At 43.9% G+C, this 17,994-nt stretch overlaps 1 protein-coding gene across 8 annotated transcripts in view; it reads left to right on the forward strand.

The window, feature by feature from the left end:
• The window catches only part of SMOC1 (SPARC related modular calcium binding 1), a 798,046-nt gene extending 783,297 nt beyond the window's left edge, over positions 1-14,749 (forward strand). For all 8 annotated transcript variants that reach the window (XM_085627140.1, XM_085627133.1, XM_085627137.1 and 5 more), the window contains one exon: positions 12,150-14,749. In XM_085627140.1, the coding sequence (XP_085483266.1) occupies positions 12,150-12,169 (20 nt within the window). In that variant the 3' untranslated portion in view covers positions 12,170-14,749. The remainder of the gene's footprint in view (positions 1-12,149) is intronic.
• Positions 14,750-17,994: the final 3,245 nt, after the last annotated feature.

The following is a 17,994-nucleotide window of genomic DNA, read 5'->3' on the forward strand; positions in this document are numbered from 1 at the left end:
GATGCTATATCTGGTGTGCCACTCTTCCTAGAGCGATGAAGTGTCGCATAGTAGTTGGAAAATACTTCAAGGATCTTTTTAGAGTCGGTGTGTCTATTTTTCCCATCGTCTAGTACCTGGTTAACAAATCTAGGGGGCATGCTAGACTCCGCGAGATCCCTGCCTGGGCGTTCTCGCTCCCCATAAGCACGGGCCACATGGTATTTCGAATTTGTATTCTCGCTCTGCTTTGTCTGCATATTCTGTAAGGAGCTCCTTGAGCCTCGCATTAACCCCTTCGGTGCCACGCCCTTTCCCCCTCCTGTGCCGGGCGTTTCCCACGCGGGTGGGTTTCATGACGAGATAGTCTCGTCAGGGGCACAGCGCGACCGTGCTCCATGACGAGACTATCTCGTCATGGGCACAGAAGAGGTTAAGAAGCCAATCAGGGAAGGATGCAATTGCCTCTTCTGTCCTTTTTATATCCGTCTCTACTTTGTGTAGAGTACCTCGTATAGATTTGAGAATCCCCCCGCTCTTGGCCATACACAGTCCCCTCATCGTAACTTTAAAACTCTTCCACACACTTGCCAGCGTAGCAACGCTGTCAATATTGCGTGGAAAAAATTCAGTGATCTCCTGACATATCTTCTCGCAGAAAGTTGTGTCCAGCAAGGCTGTGGGCAGGAGCCTCCATGACTGAAAAGGGGAGGTAATACCCGGTGGGGAGAGTTTCAAGAGAACCGGGGAGTGATCAGAGAGGATCCGTGCGAGATGCAACACCTCCCTGAGCCACATGTTTAATCCCGCCAAAAGCAGCTAAAAATGCAGCCTCGACCAGCTGGAATGCACACTGGATCCTGTGTGCAGGATGAAGGACCCTCCATGCATCAAATAATTGGTGATCAACCATAATATCTGAAAGGTATTTAGTCGCCTGGGGACGTGAATGTGTATGTGTATGGGAACGATCCATCCTGGGGTCCAGTGTCAGATTGAAGTCACCACCCCATATAATAAACGTGGATCCTATTTCCAAGGTGTGCCCCCAGAGATTCACAAAGAAACCCGGATCATCAATGTTGGGTGCATAGCAACATACTAATGTGACTGCGTGACAGGCAAGTCTACCCCCACATAATGCTGTACCTGCCTTGAGTGTCCTGTAGTTGACCTAATGGATAGTAGTCCACCTCTAATTTAACAAGTATAGCAGTGCCCCGAGCATATATGGAAAAAGAAGAGAAGCAGCTATTCGCCGCCAATTTTCTACCAAAGGTAACCAGCACTCGCGAATTGAGATGCGTCTCCTGTATCATAGCCATTTGGACCTGGTGCTGATCCAGATATCCCAGGACCAGCCTACGCTTGCTTGGGTCACCAAGCCCGCGCACGTTCCATGCCAGACAGTGGATTATGGAAGCATTATCTGGACCTTTAGTGGCCTTCACCCCTCGGGAGTTACAGTGGGGACGAGAATGCATTTAATGTCCATAATGTGTTATAGCTAGACATAAAACTCAAACATGTACAGTCATATACATTCAGTACTATGCAGTGCAATACCTCTCCGCTAAATAAAAGTAGAAGAAGCTAAGGACTTGGCTCTTCGAGTAAGTCCTCTCAACCCGGGGCTAACTTCAGACATCTGCGAAGCACCATGATACCATCATGAGTGATAACGCCCTATACTATACATATATATAGATGGCCGCCGCCGAGTAGGAGCCTCTGAGGAGCTCCCGGTTTGAAGATTACAGCAAAGGTAGTTTTACCTGTCCAAACCTCACCATTGGCCATCCACCCTACTGTCCTTGGACCCGGCTACTTACCCGCTCCAAAGCATATCCTGGAAGCATCATCCGGACCTCAGACTCACCCACTGGATCTTCGTCTGTGACTGGACTGTGCCCACGCTGTGCGGACCCGCCGCTGCTCGGCTGGTCTTCTGCTCCGGTGTCGGTTTGCTACGGAAGGCAGACATCCACGAGGCTGGAGACGAGCCCTTGGTTTCTGACACCCAAGGTCAGCTCCTCCGATCCTGTGCCTGCGGATCTCCAGAGGATCTCAGAGCTCACTTGTGGTCCCAGCTGGTGGCCCCGGATGCCAGCGCCATTTTGCTGGAGTGCTCCTGCTGACCGTCTCCGTTGGGGTCGGATCTCTGCCTGCGGCCGGCGAGTTGTGGCCTTGGGACCTGCCTGGTGTCCGGCAGCCCTCCGTTGGGGTCGGATCTCTGCCTGCGGCCGGCGAGTTGCGGCCTTGGGACCTGCCTGGTGTCCGGCAGCCCACACTTGGACGTCAAACTCGGTGCGGCCCGAGGCATTGCACTGCCTCAGAAGCAAGATGGCATCGTAGTCGCCCCTCTGGCGCAATCCCGGCACTGCGGAGCCCCGCGACGTCATCACAGGTGGTGGCGAGAGCAGAGACAGCGTGTTGACCATCCTGAGCACCCGCCTCGTTGAGATCTAAACAGACTCATTTTCTGACAAGGTACAATAACTCTTGTTGTCATGTTTATTGACTTTTGCCTTACGACAATCGGTAACTAAAGCAGCCTGACCCTAAGATGGCGGCTGAAATGTTCGGAAAGTGCTTTAACTTTCCCTATGGAGATGCACTCCAAAATAATGGCAACTCTTGCAAGTTTTAATAGTAAGGCTGTGTCTGCTGCCTATAAAGAACGTTTCCGCACACAATCATTTCCACCAGCATGGCGATCTTCCTCACAGCGGGGCCTGGCCCTTCCTATGGCGCCCACTTTGTAAGGTTTTACCGACCTTTTTTTCCGACAAGGCTTCATTATTTTCGTGCCATGATCAGTGTTGCCATGACCAGTGTTTACTAATCTGTGCCACAATTGTCAATTAAAGTGGCCTGACCCCAAGACAAGTCAAGATGGCCGCCGGGTAGGAGCTCTCCCCTGCAGCCCTTGGGTCAGGGATTACAAAATCGGTAAAAATCCCTCTGCATACCCGACGATCCACCTCCAATCTGCTAACTCCTCTAGCATCGGAACACTACTGCAGAGTATCTTACCGCCGGAGACGACCCCTGGCGACCCGACGCTCCCTCGATGCTCCTCGCCAGAACTGGGCCCTCTGAGCCATCCTCAGGTCACCTGACGCTCCTGCCTCCATGAATGTGCCCCTTGCCAAAGCACTCCTTCTCCCCTTGTTGGGGAGGGATCCAGCATTTATGCCCTGGAGTCTCAGAGACCCTCTGAGAGAGTCCACAGTGATAAGGGGTCACACAAAGCGGAGGATTGGGAATGTTCCCATCACCGCTGGGAGCACAGCACTGTACACTGTACACTAGCATGACATTGGACACTATTTTTGTTTTTTCCCCCCGTCGCCTCGTTGTGTTCCCCACCCCCTCCCTCTTCTCTCCCTCACTCTTTATCTACCTCCCCTATTCCTTTCCTCTCTCCCCTGACTTTCTCTCCCCTTGCCTGCTTTTTTCCCTTTGCCCACGCCATGCTTCTGTAACTTATGTATTTCATGTAACTATGGTCCTGAAACTGATGTAACTTTGTAACTATGCTTTGAAACAATTGTCCTTACTCATGTAAAGCGCTCTGATACCTCCGGGTCTAGCCAGCGCTATATAAAACTTTTCAAATAAATCAAATAAATAAATACAAATAACCTTAACCCACCCACCACCCACACCTGTAACCCAACCCCACGGATGAATGCATACCCACCCTTCCCAACAGTGTTTTGTCTGAATAGGACACCCAACAAAATACAAAATGTCACTTAAGATGACAAATAATCGAAAAACAACATCAAACATGGGGGACATTTCCACTGGGGATGTATGCCAGAGGGACAGTCAGCGCACCTTGCAGTAGTGATGGAACCCAGGAGATCGTTATTGTAAGACAGGCTTAGCGTATCAATTGTTAATTATACCTGGCATAACATCATATATATACACATAGGCCCACATATGTCCAGCATCAATGTGTGTCGTCTCGCAGTTCAACAGCACATACTGTCTTACCAGTTTCACAAATAGATATTGCATGAGTAAATTTTACCCTCGTTCCTCGTCCGGAATCGGAGATGATCTTCCAGAGCCTCGGCTCCGTTTCCGGGGCGTGTGCGAGTATTTTATACTGGCCAGTTGAAGCTTTTTCTTGATTGGAAGGAATTTTTTCCGTGCCTCCTGCACCGCCAGGGTGAAATCAAGATAGATCGAAATTCTGTTTCCATCATATGACAGATACTGTTTTTCCCTGGCTAGCCGCAATGCAGCATCGCCGTCTTAGTAATTAAGTAAACGTGCCAGGATGTGGTGGTGGGGGGCGGGGGCCGGCAGTGGTTTCCGCACCAAAGAGCGGTGAGCTCTCTTAACTACCAGGACCTAGGAAAAGACCTCAGCGCCAAAGAGGTCTAGCAACAGTTTTTCAAAGCAGTCCTCTATGCGCCCAGTGGCTGTGGACTCCAAGATGTCCGCTAAACGCAGATTGTTCCTGCGCGACCGCGCTTCTAAGTCCTCATTTTTAGCAGTGATCGCCTTCTGCAGCTTCTCCATACCTAGGACTTTTTCACTGCTGGCCGTAGAGCGGTCTTCAAATGCAGAATGCGCTGTTCAGTTTTCGAAATGCGGCCGTCATGCTTTTCTAGTTTTTCTGTAATGAAATTGTGGGATCGCGGGCCGTATAAACAGACGCGGAGGCTGTGTGTAATGAGCAATGGTGCGAGTTTTATTGAAATTATCGGGTCTTTGGGCTTTAGGGGTCACAAAGGGATCTTCTTCTTTCATCGCAACGTCTTTCCTCTGGCTGCTCTGGTTGGTAGTCACCGTCGCTTTGGCTTGGTCTTGGGAGTCCCGTGAGCTTCCCCGTAGGCTGATAAAGAGAGGAAAAAGGTAGCTGTCAGTCACTGTGGGACAGCAGGGTTGGGATTATTTGTGTACTCGTCACCACACCCGACCGGTGTCGCAAAAGAAATAGAATTAAAGGAAAAAAAAGTGGGGTGATTTATAGTGCAGAGGGGCCAGATAACACCTGATAGCCATGAACACATCACACATCAGACGTTCTTTGCGTGCTTGCCCTAGGAGTGAGTAGCTCATGCAGTAGAATACCTTGACTCAGCGTGCCCTGGTTGTCTCTGTCAGCAAGCAACAGGGTTATGGGAAAAAAGAAAAGGAGAGGGGTGTCCTAGGACAGCAGCGCAGTTCAGCATGCACTTATTGCTGGTTTCTCCACCCGCTATATCCGTAACCCTCCCGCCACCCTCAGTCCCTTCACTTTTCTCCCCTTTTGGGGCCGCTCTCCAACATCCTCCGGTGGGCACCACCACTCCTCGCTTAACCGCTCGTCTTCTTCTTCTAAGGTCACTCTGTCTTCTTCTCCAATACAGATTTCTGGATTCTCCACGCGCAGGTCTTCACTCGCCTCCTCTCCTTCTCTTTGGTCGCCGCGCCCCCAACCTCTGTGGATTGGTCTTTTTTCACCCTCCGTGGGTAACTCCTTCCGGGTTCAGCTCCTCCCACTTCCGCCGTATCGCTTCGCTCTCGCCCTTCTTGTGTGGAGACATGACAGGTGGGTGGGGCTATCCTCTCAGATGGCGCACCACGGAAGTCACGCATCCGGGTCCGTTCCTCGGCGTGAAGGCTGCCTCGGTCATATCGGCCCGGAGGGACAGGTAAGAGACGGGTCCCCATCGCGTCAATGTTGTCTTCCCAAAAGTCGTAACCCTGTCTAGACAGTTAGGCAATAAAGGCTGCAGAATAAATCTGTTTGGTACTTGTTAACATACTTTTAATTCCTGTCTTATTGACATTCTTAAAGTAAAATGTCTCTGCATTTGAGATATTAAACCCTGAAAAATACGGAAATTTCATTGCAAATGTTTTCGAGCTTCCCATTGGTTATACATAAATACATTTCTAGGTGTTGCAGATTTATGCAAGAAATGATGACCTTAGTGGTTATAACAATACAATTGTTCATAGTCTGATGAACCTTGTAAATATTCATTATTAGTAATGCAGTTGACATCTCTAGATCAGACATCATATTATTAACAGTCTCGAAGTCCCAATCATCAGAAAAGGTACGGGAAGTAATTAAGTCACTTAATGAAATTTTAAATAAATGTGGAATCTTCAAAAGCTCCGACGGGCCAAAAATGTCATATTCAGTTTTGTCCCAAACTATACCATCAGGTATAGGAATCGCTGTGATGTTCACTGCTGACAGGTCTCTTGCTTCACGATGGGACGATGTGTGTGGCTGGAGAAGTAAGTTCACCTTTTTACTTGCTGTGTCCATTTGAATATATCTTCCATTAATCAGCATACCCAGAGTGAATACCAGAGCTAACCAAAGTAGAAAGAAGAATATTCCCAAAACAATCCATAGTTCAATCCATAGTGAAACCAAATAAGTCTTTTTCAGGAGTTGAAAAAAGTCTGTTGCTTGTTCTTTGAAAGTTCTTTGTACTGGCGTCATTTCAGGCTCGCTGGGATCCTCAGAAAATGTATCAAAGTTCATGAAATAGCCAGAAGCAGTTCTGTCAATGGTTGGAATTGCATCAGGATTTGTTGAATTCACTGGAACCAGTTGATCACTTGTTGCTTCGTTGTAGACAGGTGTATCTGGACGAACTGTTATTTGGGTCTCAAGAGGTACAAGGTCCATAGCATTGTTGCTTAGTCCTCTATTTCTTACTGTTGAATCTTCAAAGGTGATAAGTCTCTCAGTTTGAACCTCTTGGATTGTAGCTAGAGGAGTGCGTCTGCTACATTGGCGGACTCCACTGGGCCTACTGTTCAGTATCGGCCACATAGTGTGGTTTGATCAGGTCGATGGACACAAATCTTTTCTCCTTTTTATCGGCAAGGGTCGGCAAAAGTACTGTTCTTGATACGTGGATTGCTAGGACAGGTACTGGTTGTCTGTAAGAAGGCCCAAATTCCTTCTTGTCCGCGAGCTTTTCTCTGACTAGATCCCCAAGCTTTGGGATCCAGACTGGCCTTGCTGGGACGGCCGGATATTAATCAAAATACATACATAAATAACAATGCTAAAATGTGATACTCATCTGATGTTTCTAAATTGTTCTACCCCAGTGTACCTAGAGTACGAGGTTTGAAGTAGGTACTGTTTCTAAAGTATAGCTAGCTATATTTTAGTTTAGCAATAGTTGCCAAAAGTTTCTCTAAGTTCTAGTCATCTCCATACCTGAGAATGAGAGAGGTTGGAATCTCTTTTCTGGACGTGATAGTCTAACCCCCCGCAATGGAAGTCAGAGAGCACTGGTGCTGGATTCTCTGCGAAGAGGATGGCAGCGTCAGGTCAGTGCATCAGGCTGGAACTCGATCTCCTTCCGAACTTGCCGTGGCGAACCACGTAGTCTGGGTTGGATCGAATCCTCCGGGAACCGCAATTTGTCAGGGCAAGTGCTGGTATATTTATACCTTGAAGGGTGTCTAGGAATGCCAGTATTGACGTAAAAGTTGGGCAGAGGAACGTCATGAATGAACCCCTAAGGAATAGATGTTCGTGCATACTTAATGAGTTCTTGGAGAAATCAATATTCAAGCGGAGGGAAGTTCCTAAAGGCTTAAGGGTCTGGTTTTCCAAGAATTCGTTGTGACGTGGATGGACGGATGTAAGTGGTCATGCCTGTATTTGGTTTGTACTGACAATGTCTAAATAAGGGCCGGATTTCTATGTCCAAATAAGGGTAATGTAAATTGTACCTATATAAGGGCATAAATCGGGAAACCTATATACGGAATCTAAATCTGCACACAACACACTATGCCAGTACAGCAGTTCACTCCTTCGAGCCAGAGTCACTCATAATTTTTGGTATTTCAACTGGCCTCGGGTGGATGCATGGCTGAGGCCTCAGTAGTTCTACTCCGACCCCAGGTGGGTCTGACCTCACACAGTCTAGCCCGCCCAGCAGCCACCCACCAGCCTCAGTACTGCCCGTATTGCGCGGCACCCTCTCTCTGCAACCAGCGGGGTCGCGCATCTTAACAAAGCAGCACAGGCGGGAGCAGGCCGGCAAACGCGGGTGGACGAATCCTTCGGCCCGCGGCCTCTGAGCGGTTCAGGCTCCTGACCGGCCAGTCGCAGGAGTTCGTTGGGAGGTCCAATGGGGCGTCAGGCCCTGCCACTCGTCCACTGCTCCCCGCAGGGGCTCAAGGCCTAGCAGCCGCTCACCTCCCCCAGCTCCACCGACAAGTTGTGACTCCCTCAGCTTTCCTTCAGGGGATCACGCACCGCTGCAGACCAAGGGGACAGTGAAGCCGGCAGAGCTCCCGCTCCAGCGGTAACAGCTTGTAGTAGAGTTTCTCAGGCCACCATCTTGTGCTGCAGTTTGGGCCTCTGCAAAATGTCCACATTTCTTCCGCCCAGTAGGACGCTCGCTCTTCAATTCAGGGCTCGTCCGAGTGCCGGTTATATCCCACTGCGAAATCTTCAATTGTTAGATGTTTTTATTGCCTGTTAATGCAGGATCATGTCGGATGTTTCTCCCACGCTAACGGAGCCTCCCTAGGGTGCGGCCATCTTGTCCGCCCCCAAGTGTATCTTCACTGAAATCTTTAAACATTCATACCTCCGGTTCTACTGATTGGGTTTGTGACATTTTTGTCTTGTTTTATTCATTAGGTACTCTTGGTTTTCTAAACTGGTGCGAGATCCTTTCGTGGTGTGTTTTCATTGTGTTACTGTTTGAAGTGTTGCACAAATACTTTGCACATTGCCTCCAAGTTAAGCCTGACCGCTCTGTGACAAACTACCTGAGGGTTGAGCACAAATTAATTTAGAGTTGGCTTGTGACTTCACCGAGACAAGGAATGTGGTTTCTGCTTGAGTAGGGTCTTACCCCCCTCAACCAGTAACCCAAATATCTTATACCCACTCTTTAGATAAGGAGCAATGCCTTCTCATGTAGTGCAAAAACAACGCGAGGGACAGTCCCCACCTCAAATTAAACAAATTCTAGCAAAATGTTTGAGCAAAAGGTTAGAACAAATGAAATCCATACTGAGCTACAAAAATTTCGAACTCTGGTCATTTTACAGCCAGCAAAATAGTTAGGCATAGGATTAATCAGAGCGTGATCCACACAGTATTGCAAAATGGCAAAGAGGAAAACAAAAAAAGGTGATAGGTGCATTGCTTGAATTAATCTCAGCCACTGGTAATACTCGGGTTGCAGTCCCTCAGTTTTTTCTCCTCCATCTATTGCATACAGGAACCAACCACTAGCAATTCAGTCTTGGTCTTGCTCCATTTGGGAACAGTCCAGTCTGAACTACTAGGCAAATCCATTTTCTGATCCCGGGCAATGTTATTTTGCGCTTTAGGTTGTTGTAGTTCCAGTAAAGCCAACCAGAAATGAGTAAAAACATGTGTTTCACTCTTATTCGACCAGGCCAGAGAATCATCGATTTCTGCCAAGCTCAAAGGGGCACTGAGCACAAATCAGTCACAGATAAATTATGCAGACTATCTTAGAGAACTATGTGAATGCATTCACATATCTTCCCTGAAAACCAACAGTTGAAGTCATATTATGTTTACAATTCGGAACCTAAAATATTTAGCTGTATTGGATTATCTGCTAACTACTACTGCCAGAGAACAAAATGCGTTGTTTTTTGCCATGTCCTTTAACCCCTAAACACAAAGCATAGCATTCCTCAAACACTGGACCCATTCCACAGGCTCTTATGAGGTCCTTGAAGCATGCACTGGATGACACGAGTTTTGTGCATTTGGCATATAGAATGGTCATTCAAATTGTGATTCTCAAAACCGTGTAAGCACCAAATTGACAATGTAACAATTTGCTCCTCTCCTAAAACTGGAATAGAAAATGGTACTTACCTGTAACACCAGTTCTCTAGGAGTGTATCCTCATCAACATAATACTCCCATTAAATGCAGGATCTCATAACACTCTTAAAAACAGGATACTCTCCAAATAAAACAAAAACATATTTGAAAGCCAACAGGTGCTTTACGTTTTTCATTCTTTAAAACCAATATATATAAGACAAATATTAAAAACTTATTTTTAAGTCAAAGTGGGTTTTAAAACAATAGCTGCCTAATAAAAGATTTTCTATTATCCCTCCTGTTTCAAAGTGCCTAAAGTGAGAGCTATATTTTTCAGTCACACAGCCTCGCAGAGAAATGTGCCCATGGACTGCCACAATTCTAGTATGTAGGAAAGTGACGTTAGTCCCTCACTTCATTTTGGTGGCTTTAAGGATATATGATGTATACGCACATTCCAGTTTCCATTCATGTGAGTGCACCTAGGAGACGAAAGGACTGTTAATTAAATTAACAACAAAACCCTTCCCAGAGATCTGGTGGTACAAGTAAGAAAACTTTTCTTCTCCAGCAAGGGATGTTCATTAGTATACATAAACTATGTAGAGATAGCAAGCTCATCCCTATCTAAAATGTGGTAGAAACGCCATTAGGCTGGATAAGACAGAAATGAGGTAAAAATCGCACGAGCATCAGAGATGCATGAAACATACAGCAGCTAAAACACTTTGTGGAATTTTACCGTTTTACAGAAATGTAATTACTATTTGGAAAACAGCTGTGTAACACTTGGCATTTAATATATGTGAAGCATAGTTTATGTTTAGCAAATAGTGCCCGCTACTGAGAACAATGTACCTCATGCATAGCAACGGATGCACTCGCTAGGACGCAGAATGATGCACCCAATGATCAACAGCATGACAGAGAGAACTAAATCTCTGGGCAGATCCAAAATGTTCTCGACAAAGTTTCAGAGCAACGGCAGGAGTTGTTAGACTCAAAGCCCACTCTCTGTATATTACACAATACAATGATTGCAGATACTACTTTTTATTATCAATATGAATCAACTGCATTTTTTCTAGATCAAGGGACTGATTATGATCTTGGCGGACAGGGTTACTCCTTCACAACCGTGACAGATATACCGGCCACCAAATTACAATTCCATTATATCCTATGGAACTTGTAATTTGGCGAACGGATATCCGTCACATTTGTGATAGAGTATCCCATCCGCCAAAATCGTAACCAGGCCCTAAGTCACTTACAAGGAGAACATTTAGTGTGACTGGAATAGAATACTTTGTGTCCTATATGCACACTCGTTGGTAGTGTCTACCACATCACTCCTGCTTTTCCCAGTCTTCATTTCATGAAGCACTGCCTTTCCTCTTGGGTAGTGTGTCCGAACATCACTGCTGCTTTACCCACCGTCTTCACTTCATGAAGCACTATCTATCCTTTTGGGTAGTGTTTACCACATCACTGCTGCTTTACAAGCCATCTCCACTTCATGAAGCAATATCAATCCTCTTGGGTAGTTTCTCCCACATCACTGCTGCTTTTTAGAAAGTGTTCCCTTCATGAAGCATTATCTATCCTTTTGAGTAGTGTTTACCACATCACTGCTGCTTTACACGCCATCTTCACTTCATGAAGCAATATCTATCCTCTTGGGTAGTGTCTTCCACATCACTTCTGCTTTTTAGCAAGTGTTCCCTTCATGAAGCATTGTCTATCCTTTTGGGTAGTGTTTACCACATCACTGCTGCTTTACACGCAATCTTCACTTCATGAAGCAATATCTATCGTCTTGGGTAGTGTCTACCACATCACTGCTGCTTTACACGCCATCTTCACTTCATGAGGCAATATCTATCCTCTTTGGTAGTGTCTCCCACTTCACTGCCGCTTTTTAGAAAGTCTTCACTTTAAGCATTGTCTACCCTGTTGGGAAGTGTCTACCACATCACTGCTACTTTTAGCAAGTGTTCCCTTCATGAAGCATTGTCTATCCTCTTGGGTAGCGTCTACCACATCACTGCTGCTTTTCACAGTCTTCACATTATGAAGCACTATCTATCCTCTTGGGTAGTGTCCACCACATCACTTCTGCTTTTCACACAGTCTACACTTCATGAAGAATTGTCTATTATAATGAGCACGTCTTGCAGTATTCAGAAAGAGGTATTCTTCTAAATGTCTCACTAGTGGAGGCTACTCCATCTGTAAACAATTATTTAAAAATACAATAATGTAATTTTAAATCAACAGGAAACACTTTTTTTTTAAACATTTTTAGCAACCACATACTTGTAATTTACTGTATTCTTTTTTTGTGCAGTTGAAGGACAGCTTGTCTAGAGGACCCTAAACATCCGGCGAGAGTGAATGAAATGACAGATTTTCTTTATTCTACAAGAGGCCAGAACAGCAACTCTGATGTCAGAAGAAATGCCCACCACAATTTTTGCACTTTTGTAATATTTTTGCATTTTATCAAATGATATATTATGAAGAAGAGCCAAGAAATAAAATAAAAACTGTTTTATAGAGCCAGCTACAGATGTGTTAATGTTCTATGTAATGTGTACATAAATATTTTCTGTACTTAAATTGTACGTTTTTTCAGCACCAGCTGTAGAATTGCTTTGTTCTTGTCCTTTATTGCAACAAGTTATTATAATTTTCAATGATTCTCTTGTGGTAGCTGTAACTTTTAAAAATAATATTTCTTTAAATTAAGAAATAAGGGTCCAACTTATACATTTATTGTGTTACCATGCAGTGGCCTGGAGTTGTAAAGGCGATATGTTGGGTTTCTATGCATACTTTTGTTCAAAGTACATTGACACTAAACTGATGGGTATTTAATATATGAACATAAACCCAAATGAAAATGGGCACAAGTAAAAAATTATTTTTTCAGCAGAAAATATATTGGTATTCTACAAAAATATGGATACAGTACTAAACATTTGATTTTAGATACATCTTCTAGGTAGTAGAAAAACTACAGAAGTATGAAGAGGCGTACATGCTCAACAGCAACTTACAATGGAAAGGGCTTTCTGTACGCCCTCGAGTACTCGATCTCCTTGATCATAAGTCAAGAGGATCCTGGGCTTTGGCACGGATGGATCCTGCGCCATTGGTGATGCAGAAACGTGTGTTTCTAAATTCTGCTCAAGTAACAATATGCTTTGAAATGACCGACTTGGCTAAAGCACATTGCCCAAACCTCTACATAAAAATGTCACCTGATGTTTGAGGCAGTGCTAAAGTGGTGGGTGTAAAAAGTGCCCCAAATTCCAGTAAACTAGTGATGAATGCTTTTCGTCTTGTAGGAGAGTTTGGCTGGGTATTTCTCCCAGTGAAAAAGTCAGAGTGCTTTCTAAAACATATTTTTCACTGTAAGTTTACTACCACATGGAAACATCCCATTACTTTTATGGTGAGCAAATGAAGCCCAAAGCACACCATAAGTTGACCCAATCTTTAAAAAAATTGTCATTGTTACCCCTCCCCATATATTACGAACTACCTTCAGTATACCACTACCAGCAATTTTTCATGGGCGCATGGTACATGCCAGTTTTGCTCCCTTATGCAAATAATGTACCATAGGCAAGTACAAGAATGTTACCATTGAGGATGCCTTATGACATGGCTATGTCAAAGGTTATCTCAAAATGTCTGCATTTTCTCAAGGCGTAATTCTCACCTCCAATATGCCATAGGTAACCTCTGTGAAGTCAAGAATTCCCTCCAATATTCCAGCAGCAGAACTTTGCCACTGGGGCCACACATACCAATAACTGTCTCCAGTGTGCCACTGTCTGCAATTCGCCTTGGTGATTCCATATGCCAATAATTACCCCAATATGCTAGGAGCGTGCATTTTACGACCGGTGACATCTTTATGCCAAGAATTACCTCCAATATTGCCACAATATTGCCACGGGTGCCCCCATTAACCAATAATAATCTTAAATAGATTAGGAATGCCATAACACACAAGTATACATTACATGATGCTAATATGTATCATTCAGTACAGTTTCAGCCTTTTTGAATGCAGAATACATTCTGGACCAGACCAAAGCAGATATTGTTCAACAGATCTGAACACGGGACCAAGCCAATAGAAAAAAAACAAGTTGTTGTGCTTACAATTCTTATAATGAACTGGCATCTTAAAAACCCTCTCAAGTACAGGACCAACGTTAGAAAGACACCAGCACTTTAATTAGACCCAAAAGCGTCCGCTCGAAACAGAACCACCACTTCGTTAGGCCTTCAAAAAGCCCCAGGGCAGTAGGCCCAACCATGTGTTGTACAAACTCTTTGACTGCCAGTTTACCATACCACAATATGAACCTATGAAAGAGAATTGTCTGTCAGTGTTGCAAGGTTTGTAACTATATGCATAAATTGTTCAAACCTTTATATACAAGTCAATTATGTAAAGCTTTTACTTCTAAGGCAGGCGTTCTAAAGAACTGCATTGAGCTGTTATGTTATGTTATAAAGACTAGTAACGCTCATGGCAGCCCCAAAAGGGCTTCCCAGCTAACTTTCTTTTACTGTGAAAACCCAGAACATAAACTGAGCCTATTCTCTAAAGCAGAGATTTAAGCTGCAAGTTCAGTTTGCATTCCTGCCTGTGGTTCCAGTATAAAGATATGTTTAACTCATGGAACTAAGGGTGTGTTGCTGCTGGGACGTCAGAGTTGGATGAGGAATACATTTGCGATCCTACCAGTTTGTTGTGGAGCGTGAGCGATGGGTCTAAATGGGTGCCATAATAGAGTGGTGCTGAAAGCTCAAAGAGCTACACACATCAAAACAATCCACACAGATAAAACTGGAGGTAAACGCGATGCATGTGAAGAAAACCCATGTAAACCCCCCCCCCCCCCCCCCAAAAAAAAATCAGAATAAGGAAGATTCAGAGTGAAAAACACATGTGAAGAAAATACATGTAAAGAAAATGTAGAATTAAAAATGTGTTTAAAGAGAATACAGAGCAAAATTAGTATTAAGAGTTCCTCAAAGGTAACCGTTCAAGTCCAAGCGCTCATTCAAGTCTTTGGGGGTTGATGGGATCAAGTTTTTTCATCCAATATACATACTCTGGAGTAGGCGTTTCTTGTTGTCCATGTCCTCCCTGATAGGAACGGTCTCTACAACTAGAAATCTCAGGTGGCTCACATTGTGATTGTGGGCATTGAAATGAAGAGCAATGGTGGATTGTTCATTCCTGGTACAGATGTTACTTTTATGCTCAGTTAGTCTGGTTTTGACTTTGCGTTCTGTTTTACCAATATAATCAAGCCCGCACTGGCATTTCAAGAGATAAACAATGTAGTTGATTATGATTTCTTGAACTAGATGCGTGATCGTAGTGCCTTTTACGATATTATTGCAACTGTCGCAATTAAGACCCTGTCTGGTTCCTTTATGCACCTGCTTGTCCTTAGGGTCATCGTGTTTGTCTAAGAGTTCCATGAGATTCTTACTCCTTTGATAAGCTAAAAGAGGTGGTGCGTTGAATATCCCTTTGAAGTCATTTTCAGTATGTAACATAGGCCAGTACTTCAATATGATTCTTTTAATTATTGAGCTCCTAGTAGAGCATTAAGACACAAAAAACAATTTTTTGGTTTCACTGCAGGGTTTGTTGGATGTTAAGAGTTGGATTGACTTGTTTTCTATCAACTCTTTCGATCATTTTCTGCATGACCTTATTAGGGTTCCCTTGATGTTTGAATTTGTTCACAGTCATTTCTTTGCCAGTACTATATTAGTTGACATTGGAAGAAATGCATTTTATTCTCAACAATTGGGAGTAAGGAAGGTGTCTTTTCAATGCATGTTGGAGGAAACTGCTGAAGTGCAGCAAATCAATGCAATCAGTTGCCTTAACAAATAAATTGGTTACCACAGATCGACCTTTTATTGTGATATCAACATCCAAGAATGTAATGTTACTTTTAATAATGGTGTTGGTAAAGCTAATCCTTTCTATGGCCGAGATAAAGCTTGTTTTCTGGCCCTTCCATCTGAGAAATATATCGTCGATATATATCCAGCATGTTACTAAATTAGCTTGCTTCTCTTGATTATTAAAGATGTTATCAAGTTCAAATCGGTGCATGCAAAGATTAGCATACCATGGGGCGGCACAATTTCCCATGGAAGTTCATTTTAACTGTAAGTAATGCTCATTGTTTCAGGTGAAGTAACTGTGATATAAGGTGAAGTGTAACATATTAAGTAACAAGATATTCAGATCTTCATCCATTTGTGTTAATCAAAAATGATTCAACAGCTTCAAGACCCAGGTTGCGAGGAATGGAGGTGTACAAGGTTCTGACATCTATAGTGCATAAGATGGTGTCCGTCACTTCCTCAAATTGGATGATCCTAATCTTGTTCAAGAAATCAGTAGTATCTATTAGGTAAGTAGTCATGCTTTGAACTATTGGCTGTAGGTGACGGTCCAGATATTTCCCAACTGGTTCATGTATGGAATTTTTGTAGAGACAATGGGCTGAAAAAGAGGTTTGTTGAGGTTCTTATGTATCTTCGGTAACATGTATATGTTTGAGGTTTGCGGATGAGATATAATCTGTCATCTTCTGTGATGGTGCCAAGGGACCAAGGCCCCGTTAAGGATGGTCAACAGAATTTTCAAGAACTCCTGTGTGGGATTTGAGTTCAACCTCAAGTATGTGGTGGTATCCTGGACATGGTCATTGACACTCTTGGTAAAAATCGCTATCCAAGATGACTAAAGGGTCACCCTTGTTCGCTTTGCAACATGTTATCGTGTGTTGTTGGCGATTTGTTTGATAATTCCTCTTTCCTTTTTACTTAGATTTGAGATCCTCCGGTTCCTAGATTTGAAAACGTTCTGGAATTTTTTCTAGACAATGACTTCAAACGAATCGAGGATTTTGTGACTTACTGGAGTCAAGAAGATGCTTTCATTTCTTAAACCCATCAGAGTTCCTTCCTCTTTCTGTGGCCGTCCTTTAGCAACGTTCTCAAAGAAATATCATAGCCTTAAGTTTCTCATAAATTTAAACAAGCTTATCTGTTGTTCTAACTCACTTGAATGATGTGTAGGAACAAAAGATGTACCTTTCTGTAAGGTCGTTATTTGAGTCATCGCAAGTTTGACATCTTGAAATGTTGATAATTAAGTTTTCTGACTCCTGCTTGACTTTGCAATTGGTTGTTCCTTTTTCTTTATCGGGTTCCCCGGTGACATCTGAGCCTCACTCTACAAATGAAGAAGCAGCAGCGTCAGAGATAGATGGGGCAATTGTGGTGGAACTGCATCGACAGCTATACACTCGCGGCTCATACATTTTTTCTTCCTGTCTTCGTCTGTACCATTATTTTACCCTTCTGATTTCCCCTTCCGCCATCTCAACATCCAGCACCGTTCCAGCACTCACGTTTAAATGTTTTTAATTCATTCTTACTCCATTTAAGCATGCCACTTGCTAAGCAGGCACGCTGTTTAACACTGTGGTCATGCACTCGTCTTGAACTCTGTACCAGGTGATTTTCTGACCACGTAATTCACAATGATGGCGGCTGTGATTTACCACAGCACAGTGAATCCTTCTTATCCCCTTCTTGATTCGGAGCACCAGGTGTCTTTTTCTTCTTTATCGTTCCATATTGTAGTTTGCATGGTTGTATCGCCCATTTCAAACCATTCTGTTCTTTGGATGTTCTTATTATTTCATAGGTTATACTCCCTTGAAGAAGGGCTTGGCCCACAATGCATCAGGATTATTTAATCCATGGTATATGTGACAAACCTAGTGTGATGACAACACTATATGTTATAAGAAGAATTCTTGTCAATAAATGAAGATATCATACACGTGGTGTCAAGTTTAAATGATCGCATAGTTATGAGTGGATGAAGAATCACCAGAAAAATAGGAGCATTTGGACAAATCAGGATAAAACTGCTCAGTGGAGGGCATCGTAGGGATGTTTCTCCTTCCCAGGAAAACGCATCTATTCCAGTATTGTACCATGCCCTTGGTCAGAGGGTGATACCCACATGCACCCAATCAATAGTGTGAATGTAGGCTCATTTTCTATTACACTTTCAAGTATACCATCTAGGAGCGTGATGGTCTTTTCATTAGAAAAGTTTA

Source organism: Triturus cristatus, chromosome 9, assembly GCF_964204655.1.
Source record: "Triturus cristatus chromosome 9, aTriCri1.1, whole genome shotgun sequence".
Classification (NCBI taxonomy): Eukaryota; Metazoa; Chordata; class Amphibia; order Caudata; family Salamandridae; genus Triturus; species Triturus cristatus.